The 25,276-nt window shown below is 38.6% G+C and overlaps 1 protein-coding gene across 1 annotated transcript; it reads right to left on the bottom strand.

Annotated features, from left to right (window-relative positions):
• Window positions 1-3,187: 3,187 nt before the first annotated feature.
• Window positions 3,188-25,002, bottom strand: LOC128699416 (U3 small nucleolar ribonucleoprotein protein IMP4). The gene is made up of 7 exons (XM_053792105.2): window positions 24,869-25,002; window positions 23,937-24,057; window positions 21,953-22,176; window positions 19,645-19,766; window positions 12,110-12,275; window positions 9,000-9,171; window positions 3,188-3,864 (listed from the first exon to the last, which is right to left on the bottom strand). The coding sequence occupies exons 1-7, from the start codon at window positions 24,869-24,871 to the stop codon at window positions 3,743-3,745; spliced, it is 930 nt and encodes a 309-aa protein (XP_053648080.1). The 5' UTR covers window positions 24,872-25,002; the 3' UTR covers window positions 3,188-3,742.
• Window positions 25,003-25,276: the final 274 nt, after the last annotated feature.

Here is a 25,276-nt window from a genome sequence, read left to right as displayed (position 1 = left end):
AAAGAAAATAGAAGAAAACCCATAGGGGTGTGTATATATATGCTTGTACAAAGCAGAAGTGTTATAAGAAGAGCAGAGTATATGGAGAGTAAAAGAAAGGTGAAGAGAGTGGTGAGAGAGTGCAAAAGGAGAGCAGATGATAGAGTGGGAGAGGCACTGTCAAGAAATTTTAATGAAAATAAGAAAAAAATTTGGAGTGAGTTAAACAAGTTAAGAAAGCCTAGGGAAAGTATGTATTTGTCAGTTAAAAACAGAGTAGGGGAGTTAGTAGATGGGGAGATGGAGGTATTAGGTAGATGGCGAGAATATTTTGAGGAACTTTTAAATGTTAAGGAAGAAAGAGAGGCAGTAATTTCATGCACTGGTCAGGGAAGTACACCATCTTTTAGGAGTGAAGAAGAGCAGAATGTAAGTGTGGGGGAGGTACGTGAGGCATTACGTAGAATGAAAGGGGGTAAAGCAGCTGGAACTGATGGGATCATGACAGAAATGTTAAAAGCAGGGGGGATATAGTGTTGGAGTGGTTGGTACTTTTGTTTAATATACTGTATGTATGAAAGAGGGGAAGGTACCTAGGGATTGGCGGAGAGCATGTATAGTCCCTTTATATAAAGGGAAAGGGGACAAAAGAAACTGTAAAAATTATAGACAAATAAGTTTACTGAGTATACCAGGAAAAGTGTACGGTAGGGTTATAATTGAGAGAATTAGAGGCAAGACAGAATGTAGGATTGCGGATGAGCAAGGAGGTTTCAGAGTGGGTAGGGAATGTGTAGATCAAGTGTTTACATTGAAGCATATATGTGAACAGTATTTAGATAAAGGCAGGGAAGTTTTTATTGGATTTATGGATTTAGAAAAGGCATATGATAGAGTGGATAGAGGAGCAATGTGGCAGATGTTGCAAGTATATGGAATAGGTGGTAAGTTATTAAATGCTGTAAAGAGTTTTTATGAGGATAGTGAGGCTCAGGTTAGGGTGTGTAGAAGAGAGGGAGACTACTTCCCGGTAAAAGTAGGTCTTAGACAGGGATGTGTAATGTCACCATGGTTGTTTAATATATTTATAGATGGGGTTGTAAAGGAAGTAAATGCTAGGGTGTTCGGGAGAGGGGTGGGATTAAATTTTGGGGAATCAAATTCAAAATGGGAATTGACACAGTTACTTTTTGCTGATGATACTGTGCTTATGGGAGATTCTAAAGAAAAATTGCAAAGGTTAGTGGATGAGTTTGGGAATGTGTGTAAAGGTAGAAAGTTGAAAGTGAACATAGAAAAGAGTAAGGTGATGAGGGTATCAAATGATTTAGATAAAGAAAAATTGGATATCAAATTGGGGAGGAGGAGTATGGAAGAAGTGAATGTTTTCAGATACTTGGGAGTTGAAGTGTCGGCGGATGGATTTATGAAGGATGAGGTTAATCATAGAATTGATGAGGGAAAAAAGGTGAGTGGTGCATTGAGGTATATGTGGAGTCAAAAAACATTATCTATGGAGGCAAAGAAGGGAATGTATGAAAGTATAGTAGTACCAACACTCTTATATGGGTGTGAAGCTTGGGTGGTAAATGCAGCAGCGAGGAGATGGTTGGAGGAAGTGGAGATGTCCTGTTTAAGGGCTATGTGTGGTGTAAATATTATGCAGAAAATTCGGAGTGTGGAAATTAGGAAAAGATGTGGAGTTAATAAAAGTATTAGTCAGAAGGCAGAAGAGGGGTTGTTGAGGTGGTTTGGTCATTTAGAGAGAATGGATCAAAGTAGAATGACATGGAAAGCATATAAATCTATAGGGGAAGGAAGGCGGGGTAGGGGTCGTCCTCGAAAGGGTTGGAGAGAGGGGGTAAAGGAGGTTTTGTGGGCAAGGGGCTTGGACTTCCAGCAAGCGTGCGTGAGCGTGTTAGATAGGAGTGAATGGAGACGAATGGTACTTGGGACCTGACGATCTGTTGGAGTGTGAGCAGGGTAATATTTAGTGAAGGGATTCAGGGAAACCGGTTATTTTCATATAGTCGGACTTGAGTCCTGGAAATGGGAAGTACAATGCCTGCACTTTAAAGGAGGGGTTTGGGATATTGGCAGTTTGGAGGGATATGTTGTGTATCTTTATATGTGTATGCTTCTAAACTGTTGTATTCTGAGCACCTCTGCAAAAACAGTGATAATGTGTGAGTGTGGTGAAAGTGTTGAATGATGATGAAAGTATTTTCTTTTTGGGGATTTTCTTTCTTTTTTGGGTCACCCTGCCTCGGTGGGAGACGGCCGACTTGTTGAAAAAAAAAAAAAAATGTATGTGTAGTGTGACTTAAGTGTAAGTAGAAGCAGCAAGACATACCTAAAATCTTGCATGTTTATGAGACAGACAAAAGACACCAGCAATCCTACCATCATGTAAAACAATTACAGGCTTTTGTTTTACATTCACTTGACAGGACGGTAGTACCTCCCTGGGCAGTTTCTGTCTACCAACTTACTACCTAGGAAAAATATATATATATATTTTTTTTTTAACAAGTTGGCCATCTCCCACCTATACTATACTTCTGAAAAGAGCCAAGTATACTTACTTTTTCTGGGAAACTGGAACTGGCGAAGTATGCTGCAGTAGCACGAGAAATATGATTGAAAGTGTTCCAGAAAAAGACAGCACAAGTTCGTAGCAGCTGTGTGAGCCTTCAGGTACAGATAGGGAAAGGAACAAACTAAAATCATTGGAACTTCCCAAGGAGAAGGAGCGGATGTAAAGGGAAGTAAATTAAGTATGCTCAGCCAACTAGACATGTAGCTTTTAGGTATGAGACGAGAAATTTCCATTGCATTCGACAGAGAAGGCCAATAAATTGATCTATCATGACCGTATTGTGTACTGGAATAAGGAAACCACACATGTATAAAATAGGTTATCAAGGTCATTTTAGCAATAGAAAATTTAAAACTGTATGAAGGGGCCAGATGATAGAATAATCTCTTTTATTTACTGTTTTTTTCTTCTACTGTTAGACAATGGCAGGGCATACTTTGCCAACCCATTTTAGGTGAACAGGGGCAGCAGGCATATAGCCAATATAACCCTGTATTACCCTGAAGATACTGTATAATACATTATTTAAATTGTAACTACTAAAACAATTGATTTTTTTCCAAAAAATTTTTAATGGATTCTACAGTAGAAGGTTTATTAAAACAATACTTTGACAATTAAAATTTACTGTAGTACAGGTACAACACTGATTTCCCGGTACCCCTGGTTAATAAATCTTGCCAGAATACTGATTTTACAAGACAAACACAGATCATGTAATAATAATTGAACAATAATAATTCTTGTGTCTCTAAAGCACCAGGGTTTGCTAGAAACTTAAACATTAATATAAATGAAACAGGTACAATAATATACTGTGCTTAAAAAGAATTACTGTAGGTATAAAAAGCAGTGTAGTACTACGTACCTGACAGCTCAATTAACTCATTAATAGCCATAGCTATTGACAAGTTAGTAGAGCTATTAACCTAACCCTAGCCATAGCTAGGGTTAAAAGTTAGCAAAATGCACTAAGAAATGCACAAAATCAAGGGATCACCACCAACAACTGCTATGTAAACAACGTGAGTGTTCACTACACACAACGCCATCCGTTGCCACCCTCATAATTTTGTCCAGACTAAAACCAAGTTGTAAAATCCGATACAGTACATGAATCACTGAATATTATTCAACAATTCTTTTTATTCTGATACCACTCATCTACCAGGGATCATCATCTGACAAGAATCTCCTCTTTTTTGCAGTGTTCATGTAGGGTCGAAGAACAAACTCTGTATCTGCAGCCCTCTCCTTATCCATGGTTCCCATAATGATGCGATATACTGAAAAAAAAATATACGTATATGTATTGTGTGCAGTATATGTATGTAGTACGTATATATTTTTTATTAACACATCAACCGTTTCCCACCAAGGCAGGGTGACCTGAAAAAGAAGAAACACCTTCATCATCATTCACTCCATCACTGTCTTGCCAGAGGAATGCTTACACTACAGTTAAAAAACTGCAACATATCAACACCCCTTCTTCAGAGCATAGGCACCGTACTTCCCATCTCCTGGACTCATGTTCGGCTAACCGATTTCACTGAATCCCTACATAAATGTTACTCTGCTCACACTCCAACACCAAGTCGGTTCATAAAAACCATTCGTTTCCACTTGCTTCTATCCATAATGCTCATGCATGCTTGCTGGAAGTCTAAGCCCCTTGCACACAAAACTTCCTTTACCTCCTCCCTCCAACCATTCTTAGGATAACCCCTACCTCACCTTCCTTTCACTACAGATTTACATATATGCCCTCTAAGTCATTCTATTTTGTTCTATCCTCTCTAAATGTCCAAACCACCTCAATAACCCTTCCTCTACCTCTGGATAATACTTTTAGAAACCCTGCACCTCCTTCTAATCTTTAAGTTACAGATTCTCTGTATTATATTTCACACTGAACAATGTCCTCGGACACAACATTTCCACTGCCTCCAGCTTTCTTCTTGTTGCAACATTCACCACATAAGTGTGTTAGTACCACTATACCCTCATACATTTACCTCTTTGCTTCCATGGATAACGTAATGTAATTTTTTTTTTTTTTAACAAGTTGGCTGTCTCCCACCAAGGCAGGGTGACTCAAAAAGAAAGAAAATCCTCAAAAAGAAAATACTTTCATCATCCTTCAACACTTTCACCTCACACACACATCATCACTGTTTTTGCAGAGGTGCTCAGAATACAACAGTTTAGAAGCATATACATATAAAGATACACAACATATCTCTCCAAACTGCCAATATCCCAAACCCCTCCTTTAAAGTGCAAGCACTGTACTTCTCATTTCCAGGACTCAAGTCCGGCTATATAAAAATAACTGGTTTCCCTGATTTCTTTTCTTTTAACAAGTCGGCCATTTCCCACCGAGGCAGGGTGACCCAAAAAGAAAGAAAAAATCCCCAAAAAGAAAATACTTTCATCATCCTTCAACACTTTCACCTCACTCACACATATTCACTGTTTTTGCAGAGGTGCTCAAAATACAACAGTTTAGAAGCATATACGTATAAAGATACACAACATATCCCTCCAAACTGCCAATATCCCAAACCCCTCCTTTAAAGTGCAGGCATTGTACTTCCCATTTCCAGGACTCAAGTCCGGCTATATAAAATAATTGGTTTCCCTGAATCCCTTCACTAAATATTACCCTGCTCACACTCCAACAGTTCGTCAGGTCCCAAATACCATTCATCTCCATTCGCTCGTATCTAACACGCTCACGCATGCTTGCTGGAAGTCCAAGCCCCTCGCCCACAAAACCTCCTTTACCCCCTCCCTCCAACCTTTTCGAGGATGAACCCTAACCCACCTTCTTTCCCCAGCAGATTTATACGCTCTTCATGTCATTCTACTTTGATTCATTCTCTCTAAATGACCAAACCACCTAAACAACCCCTCTTCAGCCCTCTGACTAATACTTTTATTAACTCCACACCTTCTCCTAATTTCCACACTCCGAATTTTCTGTATAATATTTACACCACCCATTGCCCTTAGACAGGACATCTCCACTGCCTCCAACCGTCTCCTCGCTGCAGCATTTACAACCCAAGCTTCACACCCATATAAGAGTGTTGGTACTACTACACTTTGCCTCCATAGATAAAGTTTTTTGTCGCCACATATACTACCTCAACGCACCACTCGTCTTTTTTCCCTCATCAATTCTATGATTAACCTCATCCTTCATAAATCCATCCGATGACACGTCAACTCCCAAATATCTGAAAACATTCACTTCTTCCATGCTCCTCCCCAATTTGATATCCAATTTTTCTTTATCTAAATCATTTGGTACTCTCATCGCCTTACTCTTTTCTATGTTCACTTTCAACTTTCTACCTTTAAACACACTCCCAAACTCATCCACTAACCTTTGCAATTTTTCTTTAGAATCTCCCATAAGCACAGTATCATCAGCAAAAAGTAACTGTGTCAATTCCCATTTTGTATTTGATTCCCCATAATTTAATCCCATCCCTCTCCCGAATATCCTAGTATTTACTTCTTTTACAACCCCATCTATAAATATATTAAACAACCATGGTGACATTACACATCCCTGTCTAAGACCTACTTTTACCGGGAAGTAGTCTCCCTCTCTTCTACATACCCTAACCTGAGCCTCGCTATCCTCATAAAAACCCTTTATAGCATTTAGTAACTTACCACCTATTCAATATACTTGCAACATCTGCCACATTGTTCGCCTATCCACTCTATCATATGACTTTTCTAAATCCATAAATGCAATAAAATCTTCCCTACCTTTATCTAAATACTGTTCACATATATGCTTCAATGTAAACACTTGATCTACACATCCCCTACCCACTCTAAAACCTCCTTGCTCATCCACAATCCTACATTCTGTCTTACCTCTAATTCTTTCAATAATAACCCTACTATACACTTTTCCTGGTATACTCTATAACTTTTACAATATCTTTTGTCCCCATTTCCTTTATATAAAGGGACTATACATGCTCTCTGCCAATCCCTAGGTATCTTCCCCTCTTTCATACATTTATTAAACAAAAATACCAACCACTCCAACACTATATCCCCCCCCTGCTTTTAACATTTCTGTCATGATCCCGTCAGTTCCAGCTGCTTTACCCACTTTCATTCTACATAATGCCTCACTCACCTTCTCCACACTCACATCCTGCTTTTCTTCACTCCTAAAAGATGGTATACCTCCCTGGCCAGTGCATGAAATTACCACCTGCCTTTCTTCGTTGACATTTAAAAGTTCCTCAAAATGTTCTCGCCATCTACCCAATACCTCCATCTCCCCATCTACTAACTCTCCTACTCTGTTTTTAACTGACAAATAAATGCATTCCCTAGGCATTCTTAACTTGTTTAACTCCAAATTTTTTTCTTATTTTCATTAAAATTTCTTGACAGTGCCTCTCCCACTCTATGATCTATTCTCCTTCTGCACTCTCTCACCACTCTCTTCACCTTTCTTTTACTCTCTATATACTTTACTCTTCTTATAACACTTCTGCTTTGTAAAAACCTCTCATAAGCTAACTTTTTCTCTTTTATCACACCCTTTACTTCATCATTCCACCAATCACTCCTCTTTCCTCCTGCACCCATCCTCCTATAGCCACAAACTTCTGCCCCACATTCTAATACTGCATTTTTAAAACTATTCCAACCCTCTTCAACTCCCCCACTACTCATACTTGCACCAACCCACTTTTCTTCCAATAGTTGCTTATATATCACCCAAACTTCTTCCTCCCTTAGTTTATACATTTTCACCTCCCTCTTACTTCTTGTTGCCATTTTCCTTGTGATACGAACAGCTCAAAACTCACACAATCATGTAAGTGTATTTAAGTGCTTTTGTAAGTGTATTTTTCGGGGTCTGAAACGAATTAATCTAATTTACATTATTCCTTATGGGAACAAATTCGTTCGGTATCAGCACTGGAACAGCCTTCTGGAACGAATTAAATTCGTGTCCTGAGGTACCACTTTTTTTTTTTTCAACACGTCAGCCACTTCCCACCAGTCAGCTGTTCTAGTTATTATCTCCTCCAGTTTTCCATAACGGAGTAGTTGGAATTTGTCCTCATTGAACATTATTGTTTACCGTTGCCCACTGGAAAACTTTGTTTATATCTTCTTGGAGGTTAACCGCGTCCTCAGCAGATGACAGCCTCATGCAGATCCTAGTATCATCCGCAAAGGATGATACACTTTTGTAAATGCCCTTATTTTCTTCCAGTGCATCGTGTCCCAGTAGTTGTGAGAGGCCGACCCAATTTTGGGAATCTGATTTGCAAGCCCACTCTTTCAAAGATTTTTAAGTGGAAAGTTCTTAGCTTTCAATACTTTCACCATCACTCATACAGGGCACGCGAGAGGGGTAAATGAAAACACTGTCTTTGCAGAAATCTATCGGCGCTTGTACTCATTCATGAAGAAATCAGCTTAGACCGATCCTAAACACAGAGTCGTACTGGGAAATATTTCTGCGTCTGTGTAATATCTCAAGCCCCTCCTTGTTTTTGGCATATGAAAAGAAATATTTTGAATTTCTTTCAATTTCACTAATAGCTTTAAGCAGGCACGGTACTTCCCATTTCCAGGACTCAAGTCTGGCTAACCGGTTTCCCAGAATCCCTGCACAAAATATTACCCTGCTCACATTCCAACAGCTTGTCAGGTTCCAAAAACTATTCATCTCTATTCATTTCTAACATGCTCATGCACACTTGCTGGAAGTCCAAGCCCTTCTCCCACAAAATCACCTTTACCCTGCATTTTTTAAATAAATTATTAAACTGTCTCTAAAACAGCCCAAGATCAATCCAAAAAAATTTCTAAGATACACCAGCATTGCTGAAAGTTTAAAGCCGATTAGAAGAGGCATTCGACAGTTATCACATGTATTCCAACAATTCTGAGTTTATTAACCATGTTAGTAAATTTGGAAAATTTGTACTTATTCAGTCTACACTTAAAGGTGTCATCCTTTCCACAGGATATATCAGACATTATATATTCAAGCCATTTAGGTGAGGCATCCTTATTTCACAAAAATAATACATCAGTTTGAAAATACAACTGGCAATACAACATCTACATATTCCAATAATAACAGAAACCCTCTGTTAAGCAGAATACACTGATGTTGAAAATCTGAAGCCAATCAGAAAAGGCTTTCTCAGTCTACTGCACAGAAATTATAATCAGGAATGGCTTTGAAATTCACAAATTTGTATGAACCTTCCTTGGGTTTTAATTCACCAGTGTAGAAAAATTGAATCCTATCAGACCAGGCAAACTGAAGTTAAAGAAAAACTTTGGAAGACGAAAAATTTTTTTGATAACCAATATAAGTTCCCCTGTCAGGATTACGTATAAAATAACTCACATTTCATACTGAAGCGTGGGCCTATCTCATGAAGAGTAAGGTCTTTTCCACCATCAACTTTCTTGTGAATATGCTGTCTGAAAAGGATCCAGTCATCCCAATTAATGAAAGAAACAACTCTTTGGCTCTCATCTTTAGGAACTGGAAACAGATACTTGAGAATGTTGAGTGTCTGAAATTGAAGAAAAAGAAATAAATAGCAATTTTTAAATCATAAATCAAACTCTAGAATTATTAAAATCCAGGCTTAATGCCAACAGGTATAAATATGAAGACAGAATACAGAAGTAACTTTTATTGAAACAATGCTTCACTTAAGGCAGAACATTATTTACTCTTAGCAAAACATAGTCCCAATAAAAGCTTGTTCTGCATGCTGTGTCTTCATACCCATAAATAGTATCTATGGGCAAGTAAACACTTTTCAGGGTCCGTGCCATAGATCTACGGCTTTACGTTGAGGGTCCAAACCATAGATCTACGCCATGAGCTCAGCTCACCCTGACAAGGTGTGAGCAGTAAATTTGGGCCTAGATATGAGAAAATACATCTATGTGGTATGTGTGCACCACATAAAACAATTACTGCAGCACACAGTGCATAATGAGAGGAAAAAACTGAGACCATAATTTTCAATTAAAACAGCAACTTTTACAGTTGTATTTGCGATTTCTTGGTCTCATTTGATAGAATGGAAGATATATTACAGAAATAGAGATGATTTTGATTGGTTTTAAAACTGGAAATGGCTTGAAACTGAACTCAGAGTAGTAATGTTAAATTTTTGCCGATGTTCAAGAGTAAACAAATGACCTCACACGTCTAATACACGCCAGCTGGTGGGTCTAATATACGTTCACAAATGTGGTGATGTTATTTATACAATTATTACAATATTACATAACAGTAAATCTTTTATTTTTTGGTTTGAATAAAAATTCATTATGTGAATAAAAAATCAAAATGAAATTAATTTGTAAAGCCTGAAAACATAACTAATGAACAGAGGAAATGTTAGTTTAGTGCCAGGAATGGCTGCATTATTTATTCTGGACCCTATTTTGAAACTGGAATATTTTGAACTTTGCATTAAATTGGCCAAATTACCAATTTCCAATCACTTTATTTTGTAGTTGATTATTATTATAATCAAAAAGAAGCGCTAAGCCACAAGGACTATACAGCTTTTTTGTAGTTGAAACATTTGACTTGGCAATTTCTTGTGCTCAATCAATAGAATAGAAGTAATACTAGTGAAATAGCTAAGAATTTGGCCGACTGGAATAATGTAATTGGCCTAAAATGGGAATCAAAGTCGGCAAAATCGCTGATGCATAAATATCGCCAACACATCAAAATTCGCAAGAGCATAATTTCATCAATTTTCCATCAAATTTCATACTTTTTCTTTTATTACCTTCAGAAAAAGATTCTCTACCATTTCATAAGAAAAAATAACAAAATTATTTTTTGAAAATTCTTGGACCCTGGTGCACACTTTGAAATTTGACCTCTGGACCCTGAAAGGGTTAAGATACATTATGAACTTTTTATCCTTTCTTTTATTATTACTTATGTTTTTATATCTCATTTTTAACCTTATGTTCCTTTCTAAACTGATTGAACACGCTGTTTTTGATCAGTTGTTTCCTTTTCTAAAGTAATGTCTTACTGTGTGTTTAGTCTGTGTACACACCCTTTCATGCAGCCAAGATTTCTTTGTGTAATGTTTATAATAATTTGGCACTTAACCCTGTTTAGGAAATGCACTGTTGCTAATTTTCTTGGACCCCTCTGTTGCATTTCATACCACTTATCAAAGATTACTTATAAAATTATCTTTTTGGCTGTGGCCTCAGGGATACCACACTACTGCTTCTAAAATACCTTTCTGGCTGGTCATATCAAGTGGTAGTCAATGATTGTATCTGAGGTGTCTTCTTTGCCCTAATGGCATTTCTTTGGGCTTAGTTCTTGAACCCATACCATACTGTTTGCTATTTATTGTAAGTGGCTTAGCCTTATTGTTGGATGCCTATGGAACTGATTATCATTTGTATGCTGACAAAATATATGTTTACATGCAGGTTCTAAATGTGGAAGATGCAAAACTGTTATAGTTCTCTTTTGCTGGGTATTTGGACCTGGATGGCAAATAAAATTTAGAGTAAGAGAGATTTTGATTGTCAGGGGAAACCTCAGGTGAATACAGAGTGGAGATTTTGGTGCCTTTGATTGTGGTACTCTCAGTTTGTAGCCTGTGGGATCAGTGAAGGATCTGGGTGTCTACCTGGATTCTTCATTGTCATTTGTTGGACACACCAACGAAATTGTTAAATGTTGCACTTCTCATATCCGCAATCTCTATACAGTCAGACAAGTGTTAAACCCGAGGAAGTCATAAAGCACCTGGGAAATGGGAGAAGTAAGGTTCAATCCAAGGAATGGGGGGGGGCCAAGTCCAATTCCTTGAATTAAGAGCTCCTCAGAAACATTAGGGAATTTCTCTTGAAAGGTAAATTTTTATATAATCATACCCTTTTCAGAAAAACCATGAAAAAATTGCATACTGCCACATTCTTGCTTGAACATATTCTAAAATTCCTGACAACCCTTAGTATTCCACAAAACTCCTGGATATTTCCAATTGCTATTACATAGGGGCTCTGGTGGTCTGGTGGCTAACGCTCTCGCTTCACATGGCGAGGGCCTGGGTTCGATTCCCAGCCAGAGTAGAAACATTGGGCGTGTTTCTTTCCACCTGTTGTCTATGTTCCCCACCAAGTAAAGTGGGTACCTGGGTGTTAGTAGACTGGTGTGGGTCACATCCTGGGACACTGACCTAATTTGCCCAACATGCTGAGCATAACAAGGGGCTTTCTATATAGTAGTATGTCAGTGATGTCAGCTAGGCCTATATACCATGTACATGTACTTGTAGTAAATAAAGATATAATAATAATAATATATGCTGTTGGAGAGTTTTATAAGATGCAGATTATACAAGATGCATTTAGATTCTTTTGCACAGTACATGTATTTAATATTGTCTAAAAAGAATACCTCTAAGGCATTTAATAGTTTTATTAATTTTTAAGCAGACACCTTACCCGGGTTCCCAACTTAGTCTTAAAGTTGTGGAAGATAAGGTGTGGATATTGCTCAGACATGGTGCTGATGTTGGGAATATCATGACGCATCACAACATCTGCTAGGGTGAAATATGCTGTTGGACCATTGGGAAGGTGACTGATGACCAGTCCATCTGGATTGCCTCTGTGAATTATTTGAATGCACATGTTGTTACCAGAACATAAAAATATACAGTAAATGGAAAAAAACCATAATCAAAGCAGATACTATAAAATATGGAATAACATGCTGTCATAACTGTAAAAAAAATGACAGATTGAATAACAAAAACCTTAAAAGCAATGTGTCAAGCCACTCATGGTAATTTTGGGGGTAACTATATGCAGTAGGCTTCAGTACTATGCACACTGACAGCATTTTCTTATTTTTAGGGCTTGCAAGCCCAGAGATCTGGAGGATGCGGAAAGAGCTTATGCAACCCGCATGTGTTGCATTAAACACATGATTACAGTATTTTGAAGGCCTTCAGTTCTTCAAACAATGCTATCTGAACCACAAGATATACATTTATCATGGTTTGCACCTGGAAAATATTGGAGAGTGACTCACACACTGAAGTAGCTATTGCAAGAGTGGAAGGCATGAGGTGCAAATATGGGGGAATTCACCAGTAGACCAGCCATCAAGTGAAAACTGCACCTGATTACCCAGGCTCTGGTGCCTGCATCAGACTGTGTGCCATGAGGAACAATGGCCCGACCAACCAAGACCACACTTCAAGAGGCAATGATCTGCAGAGCCACCGCCATTTTAGAAGCTTCTTATAAGAATATTAATGACTTGTCATGTTATTATGATTTTAAGTCACTGATGGTGGCTTTATGGGACTTGAGCTACAATTTGCCACAGCCAGGTTAGCATTAGATTCGTCTGTAAAATCCTACACTGTGGTCATAGTGGGGCTCATGTTAACCTTCCTAAGGTATAAAAATATACCTAGTTGGGTGAATCATATTAGGCTGGTATAGTATAAAAATTAACATACTGGCTTGTTAGATCTAGGACTGGCCTGTCATGGGTCTGAACTTCATTCATCACATATTTTTATTATTTATTATCACACTGGCCGATTCCCACCAAGGCAGGGTGGCCTGAAAAAGAAAAACTTTCACCATCATTCACTCCATCACTGTCTTGCCAGAAGGGTGCTTTACACTACAGTTTTTAAACTGCAACATTAACACCCCTCCTTCAGAGTGCAGGCACTGTACTTCCCATCTCCAGGACTCAAGTCCGGCCTGCCGGTTTCCCTGAACCCCTTCATAAATGTTACTTTGCTCACACTCCAACAGTACGTCAAGTATTAAAAACCATTTGTCTCCATTCACTCCTATCAAACATGCTCACGCATGCCTGCTGGAAGTCCAAGCCACTCGCACACGAAACCTCCTTTACCCCCTCCCTCCAACCTTTCCTAGGCCGACCCCTACCCCGCCTTCCTTCCACTACAGACTGATACACTCTTGAAGTCACTCTGTTTCGCTCCATTCTCTCTACATGTCTGAACCACCTCAACAACCCTTCCTCAGCCCTCTGGACAACAGTTTTGGTAATCCCGCACCTCCTCCTAACTTACAAACTACGAATTCTCTGCATTATATTCACACCACACATTGCCCTCAGACATGACATCTCCACTGCCTCCAGCCTTCTCCTCGCTGCAACATTCATCACCCATGCTTCACACCCATATAAGAGCGTTGGTAAAACTATACTCTCATACATTCCCCTCTTTGCCTCCAAGGACAAAGTTCTTTGTCTCCACAGACTCCTAAGTGCACCACTCACCCTTTTCCCCTCATCAATTCTATGATTCACCTCATCTTTCATAGACCCATCCGCTGACACGTCCACTCCCAAATATCTGAATACATTCACCTCCTCCATACTCTCTCCCTCCAATCTGATATCCAATCTTTCATCACCTAATCTTTTTGTTATCCTCATAACCTTACTCTTTCCTGTATTCACTTTTAATTTTCTTCTTTTGCACACCCTACCAAATTCATCCACCAATCTCTGCAACTTCTCTTCAGAATCTCCCAAGAGCACAGTGTCATCAGCAAAGAGCAACTGTGACAACTCCCACTTTATGTGTGATTCTTTATCTTTTAACTCCACGCCTCTTGCCAAGACCCTCGCATTTTCTTCTCTTACAACCCCATCTATAAATATATTAAACAACCACAGTGACATCACACATCCTTGTCTAAGGCCTACTTTTACTGGGAAATAATTTCCCTCTTTCCTACATACTCTAACTTGAGCCTCACTATCCTTGTAAAAACTCTTCACTGCTTTCAGTAACCTGCCTCCTACACCATACACCTGCAACATCTGCCACAGTGCCCCCCTATCCACCCTGTCATACACCTTTTCCAAATCCATAAATGCCACAAAGACCTCCTTAGCTTTATCTAAATACTGTTCACTTATATGTTTCACTGTAAACACCTGGTCCACACACCCCCTACCCTTCCTAAAGCCTCCTTGTTCATCTGCTATCCTATTCTCCGTCTTACTCTTAATTCTTTCAATAATAACTCTACCATACACTTTACCAGGTATACTCAACAGACTTATCCCCCTATAATTTTTGCACTCTCTTTTGTCCCCTTTGCCTTTATACAAAGGAACTATGCATGCTCTCTGCCAATCCCTAGGTACCTTACCCTCTTCCATACATCTATTAAATAATTGCACCAACCACTCCAAAACTATATCCCCACCTGCTTTTAACATTTCTATCTTTATCCCATCAATCCCGGCTGCCTTACCCCCTTTCATTTTACCCACTGCCTCACAAATTTCCCCCACACTTTACTTTAGAGATGTACAGTATTTCTCCATGGGAAAGTGGAACAGAATACTTCCTCCTTAAGCTATGCGTGTTGTAAGAGGCGACTATAATGCCAGTAGCAAGGGGCTAGTAACCCCTTCTCCTGTATATATTACTAAATTTGAAAGGAGAAACTTTTGTTTTTCCTTTTGGGCCACCCCACCTCGGTGGGATATGGCTGGTATGTTGAAAGAAAGAAAGATGTACGGTATTCAAACAATTAGCAGTGTAACTCATTGCCTTCTCTGAATGTAACACATTCACTGTTTGGTTAACAGTTCCATTTACCTAATTTATAAGCAATCCTATCTAAACAATAGTTTGTTGTTAATATTGATAGAATACCGACGATATGTTAAGTAAAAAGACGCAAATGCAACTAATGTGACATTTTATTGTGGCAACATTTTGCTCTCCAGGAGTTTTGTCAAGCTGTTATAAGCAATACATGGACACAGAGGGTATATATATAGGCTTTGAGTGAGGTGTAGTACAAGTAGAGGTAGTAGTAGTAGTAGTATACATGTGGTGGAAAAGTCAGCTGGTACATGAGAAAGAAAGGTTACAAAAGCTATGGCTTGGGAAGCATAAAAAATAGGTTGGGCAAATGTAAATGGATGAATTTGAGAAGGCATGTATCAGTGTCCCTTCTCTATTGCATAAGAACATAAGAAAGGAGGAACACAGCAGGAGGCCTGTTGGCCCAAACTGGGCCCGTCCTTTCATGTAGTAGCAATTATGTGATGGCAGGGTTTCCTGTTTTCAGGAGGATTCTTGCTAAGACTTCAGGGATGATAAAGCTGTCTTTGTTTTGTTTAACTGTGCCTGGTCACAGACCGGGCCGCGGGGGCGTTTAGAAACAGTGATTAATGCTGATTCAAGGCATTTGCATCTGCAAAAATTATGTTCTTTGATCACTAGTTGGGGGCGTCCCTGAATTTCGTGAGATGATTGACAGAGTTTCGGTGTGGTATGCAGGCGGTGTTCAAGTTATCGTGCCTACATGCATTAATATGTTCATTGTGGCGTGTTTCGAGGTTTCTTGCTGTTCACCTAAATATATCCTGTCACAGCCTCTACAGGGTATAGTGTAAACCCAGTTGCATTCATGTCCTTTTACTAAACAACAGTTTCTATCTCCCTTACAGTACCTACTCTAAAAACTATTTTGAACAAAGACCAGTTTGAAGGGATATGTTGTGAATCTTTATACATACATGCTTCTAAACTGTTGTATTCTGAGCACCTCTGCAAAAACAGTGCTTGTGTGAGTGAGGTGAATGTGTTGAATGATGAAAGTATTTTCTTTTTGGGGATTTTCTTTCTTTTTGGGTCACCCTGTCTTGGTGGGAGACAGCCAACTTGTTGAAAAAAAAAAAATTAAAACCTAAAGCTACATACACTACTTCTATTTTTACTGTCTAAAATACAGCCATGATGCAAACATTAGAATGCCCAAAAGCAAAAATCTTTCATTACTAAACCATGTGCAAAATATTACTAACAACAATGTGAGATTAAGTGCATAAATAATGCTCTTTAAAGAAATCATATTTTGTTGGAGTAAAATACTGAGTGTAATTTAATGAATTGTCATTAGGTAATGGGGGTGTTTCAGAATTAATATACTGACCACTTGTCCAAGTTATTAGATGAATAAAAGCTTGTACAATGAACTATAGTAAGCGTGTATGCACCTGGAGAAGAGAGAAGTGTAGAGGAGAGAGAGAGATTCTGGGAAATGTTGAGTGAATGCATGGGGAGTTTTGAATCAAGTGTGAGAGTAATGGTGGTTGGGGATTTCAATGCTAAAGTGGGTAAAAATGTTATAGAGGGAGTAGTAGGTAAATTTGGGGTGTCAGGGGTAAATGTAAATGGGGAGCCTATGTGTAGAAAGAAATTTGGTAATAAGTAATACATATTTTATGAAAAAGAGGATAAATAAATATACAAGGTACGATGTAGCACGTAATGAAAGTAGTTTGTTAGATTATGTAATAGTGGATAAAAGGTTGATGGGTAGGCTCCAGGATGTACATGTTTATAGAGGAGCAACTGATATATCGGATCATTATTTAGTTGTAGCTACAGTTAGAGTAAGAGGTAGATGGAAAAAGAGGAAGGTGGCGACAACAAGTAAGAGGGAGGTGAAAGTGTATAAACTAAGGGAGGAGGAAGTTCGGGCGAGATATAAGCGACTATTGGCAGAAAGGTGGGCTAGTGCAAAGATTAGTACTGGGGGGGTTGAAGAGGGTTGGAATAGTTTTAAAAATGCAGTATTAGAATGTGGGGCAGAAGTTTGTGGTTATAGGAGGGTGGGGGCAGGAGGAAAGAGGAGTGATTGGTGGAATGATGAAGTAAAGGGTGTGATAAAAGAGAAAAAGGTAGCTTACGAGAGTTTTTTACAAAACAGAAGTGTTATAAGAAGAGCAGAGTATATGGAGAGTAAAAGAAAGGTGAAGAGAGTGGTGAGAGAGTGCAAAAGGAGAGCAGATGATAGAGTGGGAGAGGCACTGTCAAGAAATTTTAATGAAAATAAGAAAAAATTTTGGAGTGAGTTAAACAAGTTAAGAAAGCCTAGGGAAAGTATGGATTTGTCAGATAAAAACAGAGTAGGGGAGTTAGTAGATGGGGAGAGGGAGGTATTAGGTAGATGGCGAGAATATTTTCAGGAACTTTTAAATGTTAAGGAAGAAAGGGAGGCAGTAATTTCATGCACTGGCCAGGGAGGTATACCATCTTTTAGGAGTGAAGAAGAGCAGAATGTAAGTGTGGTGGAGGTACGTGAGGCATTACGTAGAATGAAAGGGGGTAAAGCAGCTGGAACTGATGGGATCATGACAGAAATGTTAAAAGCAGGGGGAGATATAGTGTTGGAGTGGTTGGTACTTTTGTTTAATAAATGTATGAAAGAGGGGAAGGTACCTAGGGATTGGTGGAGAGCATGTATAGTCCCTTTATATAAAGGGAAAGGGGACAAAAGAGATTGTAAAAATTATAGAGGAATAAGTTTACTGAGTATACCAGGAAAAGTATACGGTAGGGTTATAATTGAAAGAATTAGAGGTAAGACAGAATGTAGGATTGCGGATGAGCAGGGAGGCTTCAGAGTGGGTAGGGGATGTGTAGATCAAGTGTTTACATTGAAGTATATATGTGAACAGTATTTAGATAAAGGTAGGGAAGTTTTTATTGCATTTATGGATTTAGAAAAGGCATATGATAGAGTGGATAGAGGAGCAATGTGGCAGATGTTGCAAGTATATGGAATAGGTGGTAAGTTACTAAATGCTGTAAAGAGCTTTTATGAGGATAGTGAGGCTCAGGTTAGGGTGTGTAGAAGAGAGGGAGAATACTTCCCGGTAAAAGTAGGACTTAGACAGGGATGTGTAATGTCACCATGGTTGTTTAATATATTTATAGATGGGGTTGTAAAAGAAGTAAATGCTAGGGTGTTCGGGAGAGGGGTGGGATTAAATTATGGGGAATCAAATTCAAAATGGGAATTGACACAGTTACTTTTTGCTGATGATACTGTGCTTATGGGAGATTCTAAAGAAAAATTGCAAAGGTTAGTGGATGAGTTTGAGAATGTGTGTAAAGGTAGAAAGTTGAAAGTGAACACAGAAAAGAGTAAGGTGATGAAGGTATCAAATGATTTAGATAAAGAAAAATTGGATATCAAATTGGGGAGGAGGAGTATGGAAGAAGTGAATGTTTTCAGATACGTACTTGGGAGTTGACGTGTCGGCGGATGGATTTATGAAGGATGAGGTTAATCATAGAATTGATGAGGGAAAAAAGGTGAGTGGTGCGTTGAGGTATATGTGGAGTCAAAAAACGTTATCTATGGAGGCAATGAAGGGAATGTATGAAAGTATAGTAGTACCAACACTCTTATATGGATGTGAAGCTTGGGTGGTAAATGCAGCAGCGAGGAGACGGTTGGAGGCAGTGGAGATGTCCTGTCTAAGGGCAATGTGTGGTGTAAATATTATGCAGAAAATTCGAGTGTGGAAATTAGGAGAATGTGTGGAGTTGATAAAAGCATTAGTCAGAGGGCAGAAGAGGGGTTGTTGAGGTGGTTTGGTCATTTAGAGAGAATGGATCAAAGTAGAATGACATGGAAAGCATATAAATCTATAGGGGAAGGAAGGAGGGGTAGGGGTCGTCCTCGAAAGGGTTGGAAAGAGGGGGTAAAGGAGGTTTTGTGGGCTAGGGGCTTAGACTTCCAGCAAGCGTGCATGAGCGTGTTAGATAGGAGTGAATGGAGGCGAATGATACTTGGGACCTGACGATCTGTTGGAGTGTGAGCAGGGTAATATTTAGTGAAGGGATTCAGGGAAACCAGTTATGTTCATATAGTCGGACTTGAGTCCTGGAAATGGGAAGTACAATGCCTGCACTTTAAAGGAGGGGTTTGGGATATTGGCAGTTTGGAGAGATATGTTGTGTATCTTTATATGTATATGCTTCTAAGCTGTTGTATTCTGAGCACCTCTGCAAAAGCAGTGATAATGTGTGAGTGTGGTGAAAGTGTTGAATGATGATGAAAGTATTTTCTTTTTGGGGATTTTCTTTCTTTTTTGGGTCACCCTGCCTCGGTGGGAGACGACCGACTTGTTGAAAAAAAAAAAAAAAAAATGAACTAACCTGGTTTCATGCAAAATGATGAAGTCTGTCACCTGATTTGCACAACATGCCTCCACCAGCTGCTTATTTGCATAATTACCTCGATTTAGGCGCTGAGAATTGGGAAACAAAAGCTTCACTTCCTGTTCAGAAAAGAAATAAATACAAGAAAAAATTATTAATTACACAATAGGTATTAACCTCCTGCAGAACAAGTATTCAGTGGAATTTATTGTATTGCTATTTAATTGCAGTAAAGGTCATGAAGTGCCTGGGCAATGAGAAATATATAGGTTCAAACTGAGGAGAGTAGCTCAAATTCCTTGGATCAAGTGCCCTTTACTAGTATCAAAGCACACCCCACCCTCATGGTTACTAATTTATTAATAGTTTTGTGGTCTCAAAAGCTATTATGGTACAAGGAACAGGCACAACTAATGTATTTTATAAACAAAACTATGGCCTTGAAGGGCCCAAACACAAATAAATTACATCAAATGGCTGATCAAGTAGTCAAACTCCTCTGCCCCCTTCCCCAATCTTCTTCCCACTGAACTATAATGAATTCTATATCACATTAATTTTTTGATGCTATATACAGTATGTGACATTTTCACTTTTGAAAATTTTCAGTAGTATTTGTAATTAGTTCTCATAATGCTGCTGCGCTATTCAGAGCAATTTTCTAATTTTCCATTCTTTTCAACATAATCTTTAATATCATTCATATCCCTTACTGTGCTATGAACACTGTATGTGCTATCTTAATTAACTAAAGTATCAGAATTATTCCTGACTAACATCAATTTAAACCTTCAACCCTAGGTAAATTCTATTTACTGTACTATAAATAGTCTAAACATTCTATAGTTGCTGGGTCACCTCATGGACACAACCCAGGCTGAGACTACTCCGGCAAATCAGACAAGAATGTACTGTAAATAGAATTTACCTACATTTACTGTACTGTAAATGGAAGTCTTGAGTGCTAGGGGCTTGGGCATTCAACAGGCTTATGTGAGCATATCAGACAGGAATGGAGGAGTGTTTTTTTTATGACTTAAAATGCTGCTGGAGTGTGAGCAAGGTAACATTTATGAAGAGATTTAAAGAAACCACTTAACCATACTCAAGTCCTGGAGGTGGGAAGTACAGTGCCTGTACTGTGAAAGAGGGATGAAGATGTTGTAGTCTGGAGAGTCATATGAACTGTGATGTCAGCATGCTTCTAACATGATAGTGATTGAATGAGTGACAATGAAAGTTTTTTTTTTTGTCACCTATGTCAGTGGAAAATGGCCAGTGTGTTTAAAACAATAAAAAAATTAAAACAAAAGCATATTATAACAACAATATCCTAATCATAAATTACTAAGTCAATTTTAGGTTTTTAACTTATTACAAATACAGTGGACCCCTGCCTTACGAACGCACCGTGTTACGTTAAATCCGCCATACGAAGCATTTGAACGCAAAAATTTTGCCTCGCCTCACGATAAAAAACTCGCCTTACGTGATTTGTCCGGGACACGTCCCACGTGTGGCCTCAGCACCAGTGCTTACAAGCCAGCCAGTGCGGTTGTATCTACACATACATTCGGTACATTTCACATTATCCCAGTGTTTTTAGTACTTGTAACTGCAAAATAAGTCACCATGGACCCCAAGAAAGCTTCTAGTGCCATCCCTGTGGTAAAAAGAGCAAGAATTAGTATGGAATTGAAAAAAGAGATTAAGGAAATGTGTGCAAAGTGGGATGAAAATCACCCTAACACAGCTACTGCAAGCCGTGTTGGCAACCTGTACAATGATAATGTTATGGCCCAATTTAGGAAAGTCTTAAAGGAACGGGAGGTACAGAGCTCTATGGACAGATTTGTTGTGCGACAGAGGTCCAGTGACTCTGAAGCTGGTCCTAGTGGCATTAAAAGAAGAAGGGAAGTAACCCTGGAAAAGGACTTGCTACCTCAAGTCCTAATGGAAGGGGATTCCCCTTCTAAACAATAACTTCCACACTCTCCCCTCCTCCCATCCCATCAATCATCACCAGATCTTCAATAAAGGTAAGTGTCATGTATTCTATTCTTAGCAGAGTAGTAATTGTGCATGTCTTCTTCAGTTTGTGTGTATTAAAATTAATATTTCATGTGGTAAAAAATTTTTTTTTTTCATACTTTGGGGTGTCAGGAACGGATTAATTTGATTTCCATTATTTCTTACAGGGAAAATTAATTCGGCTAACGATAATTTCGGCTTACGATGAGCTCTCAGGAACGGATTAATATCGTAAGGCAGGGGTCCACTGTAAATTTAAAGTGATTATTCAGACCTTTGCAAATTGTTTAAGTTTAGACGATGGATCTCGGGATGTTGTGATGACAATCTTGGGGTCTTCCACACCAGCCCATCTGTACTCATCATCAACATTGGTTGAACCACCTGCAGCTTCTCCACCCAGTTCTACAGCTAACTGAGGTCCAGGGTCATCCCAATCACCAGCAGCCATGAGCCTCAAAGCCTTCTTTTGCAGGGCAGTGGGAATTTCTTTACCCTCTGCAATAATAATACATAAAGAAATCAGATATACAGTAATTAATATAAAAAGGACTAGGGTACTCAGCTGTTATGTTTTCAAGTTAATCAAGACATTCATTGTATTGGACTATGATGGTTAAAATGTTTTTTTATAATAACATGTTAAAACTAAAACAGGAACATGCAGCTGTGATACGAGTATAATGTCTGCACCTTCAAAAACAAAAAATACAGTGTTACAACAGAAAGCTTTCCGATATGAAAAAAAAAATAACTTTTAAAATTAAGAAGTATGAATCATGAAGAAAGACTGAAGGATGGAAAGACAAATAATAAGATGGAATATGAAACTACAGCTTCTCCTCACTTAACAATCAAGTTCCATTCCTAAGACTACGTCGGTAAACAAATTTATCGCTAAGCAAGGAGCATACTATAATGGTAGTGGGTTTGTCAGCCACCTTTGATACTGTTTTAATGTCACCTATGAACCATTTATAACATTTTCAGTATATTTTTAAATGTTTATACAGTAGTGTACTGTATACTGTAATAAACAGAATAGAGGAAATCAGCTCTAATATACATAATTTAGGTATGCATACTGGTCAGAGAGCCCATTGTAAGTCCAAGTCATCAGTATATAAGTACATCACTAAGTGAGGCGAGGCTGTACTGTACTTTTAAATTTGTAAAATCATGTGAAAATGCAGACAAGAGTATTTCTTGATATGGAAACATAATGCCATAATTTAAGCTATGTAAGAAGCAGTGCAGAAGGGATATTATAATATAAGCTCTATTTATGTAACTATAAACAGGTGTGCAAATACAAATATTGTATATACGTATATACTGAATGCAATATAATAATGATATACAATACAGTGGACCCCTGGTTAACGAACTTTTTTCATTCCAGTAGTATGTTCAGGTGCCAGTACTGACCGAATTTTTTCCCATAAGGAATATTGTGAAGTAGATTAGTCCATTTCAGACCCCCAAACATACACGTACAAACGCACTTACATAAATACACTTACATAATTGGTCGCATTTGGAGGTGATTGTTAAGCGGGGGTCCACTGTACTGGTAAGTAGACAAATAGGACATATGTGCAACAGTAAAGTATCTTTATTCATAAATGTTTTGCCTATGCAGTAGGCTTCATCAGTCATGTACAGAGGTGGTAAATATGGAGACAGCAGAAGTAGTGGAGAGGTAAAGATGTTATGATCAATTCATCAACCTTGAAGTAGTTTAAGGTGGAGAGTCCCTCAATCTGGAGATGTGTTCAACTTCAGTACTCAGAAAATCATAAAAAAACACGTTTGTTAACCTCCCAATAGTGTATACAAATGTATTTAGTTGGATGAATCTTATTCCAGAATGGTCCAATGGATAACACACTAGCCTGAGAGCTTAAGGACTTGCTTACCATGGGATCAAGTCTTACCCATTTTATGATATAGCTTCACTGTTCAGGACTATGAAGGTGAACACATCTCCAGGCTGAGGGACTGACCACCTCAAGCTACTTACTGAAAGCTGATGAACTGATCATGTCATCTTTACCTCCCCACTGCTGCTTTCTCCATATTCACCATCTCTGTATTCGACTGAAAAAAGTTACCTAACTATTGCACATCTGACTCGTCCACATATACGGTAATATTAAGTCTATATCTCCTTGATATGAAAGCAGTATTAAGAACGAGCCATAATTATAACAATAACAGTATGGAAATACCACAATATTAATAAAATAAAAACAAACCTTTCAGTGATGCTTTGATTGTGTCTTTCCTCTGCTGCATAGCAGCATGACGACCCTCCATACTCTTGCGGTACAGATATTCTCGACGAAGTCTTGCCTGTCGCCTTAGGCTAAACTCACTCTGTATCAAATAAAGGTGATTTAGTTGTGGGCACCAATAAAAAGTTAATAGACAATCCAAATGTCGTGATGAATGGTTTGAAAAACCGACAAGTTGAAGATTGAGACACTTATGCAGCATATGGAAATCTTTATTCAGGAAACGTTTCGCCACACAGTGGCTTCATCAGTCCAATACAAAGAGGAAGGCGTAAGGAGAGGAGGAGAATGAGGTAATCAGTCCCTGATTACCTCATTCTCCTCCTCTCCTTACGCCTTCCTCTTTGTATTGGACTGATGAAGCCACTGTGTGGCGAAACGTTTCCTGAATAAAGATTTCCATATGCTGCATAAGTGTCTCAATCTTCAATCCAAATGTCCCCAGGATCCATAAGGACTGCAGTAAAGTCCTGTAATTAACTCAAATTTAAATATTATGTTTATGTAACTGTGGAATATTATGTTTATGTAACTGTGATTATTTAACAATGAATCAACATTACTTTTTACGATAAAACACTTATTACATTTAGGTAAAAGTGCTAAGCCCGTAGGGGCCATAACACCTGAGGAATGGTTGGAAATCGGGTTTAATCCAAGGAAAAACTAAAACATATAAGAACCATTAATAATACATTCTACTTTGTAATTAGCTTCATTTTATTTTCACACCCAACCTTTATTATCACATTCATGGCAGAGATCTAAACCCACTGGTAAACCAGCCGCTGAAAACGGCGGCTGGTGTACCATGTATTTTAATGCTACCATTTACTGTCAAATATGTTTTTATGGAAAATCCTAATAATTGTTATCAAAAGGCTTTTACTTACCATTCTGAAGTTAGTGATGAGGAAAACTTTCCAAACACGTGTTAGCTGTCTACTGTTGTAGTTGTTGTTGTTGGGTTACTCAGGGCCACCAAAACTGACGCTTTATTAAGCTTTCCCCTCAAGGAAGGTTCCTTGATGTTGGTGAGGGGCTCTTGATTTAGGGAATTGGATCTGTGCTCCAGTTCCCCGAATTAAGCCTGAATGCCTTCCACATCCCCCCCCCAGGCGCTGTATAATCCTCCGGGTTTAGCGCTTCCCCTTGATATAATAATCAATTTATTAAGCTTTACCACCCAGGAGTCTGGAGACAAACAATTTTGCCCAAATCTTGGCAGGAATGAGAGAAAAAAAAAACGTTTTCTCTGGAAGGGTAACCCCTCAAGGAAGGTTCCTTGATGTTGGTGAGGG

This window comes from Cherax quadricarinatus, chromosome 61 (assembly GCF_038502225.1).
Source record: "Cherax quadricarinatus isolate ZL_2023a chromosome 61, ASM3850222v1, whole genome shotgun sequence".
Classification (NCBI taxonomy): domain Eukaryota; kingdom Metazoa; phylum Arthropoda; class Malacostraca; order Decapoda; family Parastacidae; genus Cherax; species Cherax quadricarinatus.
This window is presented reverse-complemented; position numbering and strand designations above follow the sequence as displayed.

Excerpts from the sequence above, each read along its gene's own strand:
- LOC128699416 (XM_053792105.2), bottom strand. Across the intron at positions 22,177-23,936 it reads AATCAAAGCATCACTGAAAG|AGGGTAAAGAAATTCCCACT; the intron begins GTTTGTTTTTAT and ends TTATTATTGCAG. Across the intron at positions 9,172-12,109 it reads AGACTAAGTTGGGAACCCGG|ACACTCAACATTCTCAAGTA; the intron begins GTAAGGTGTCTG and ends CTTCAATTTCAG.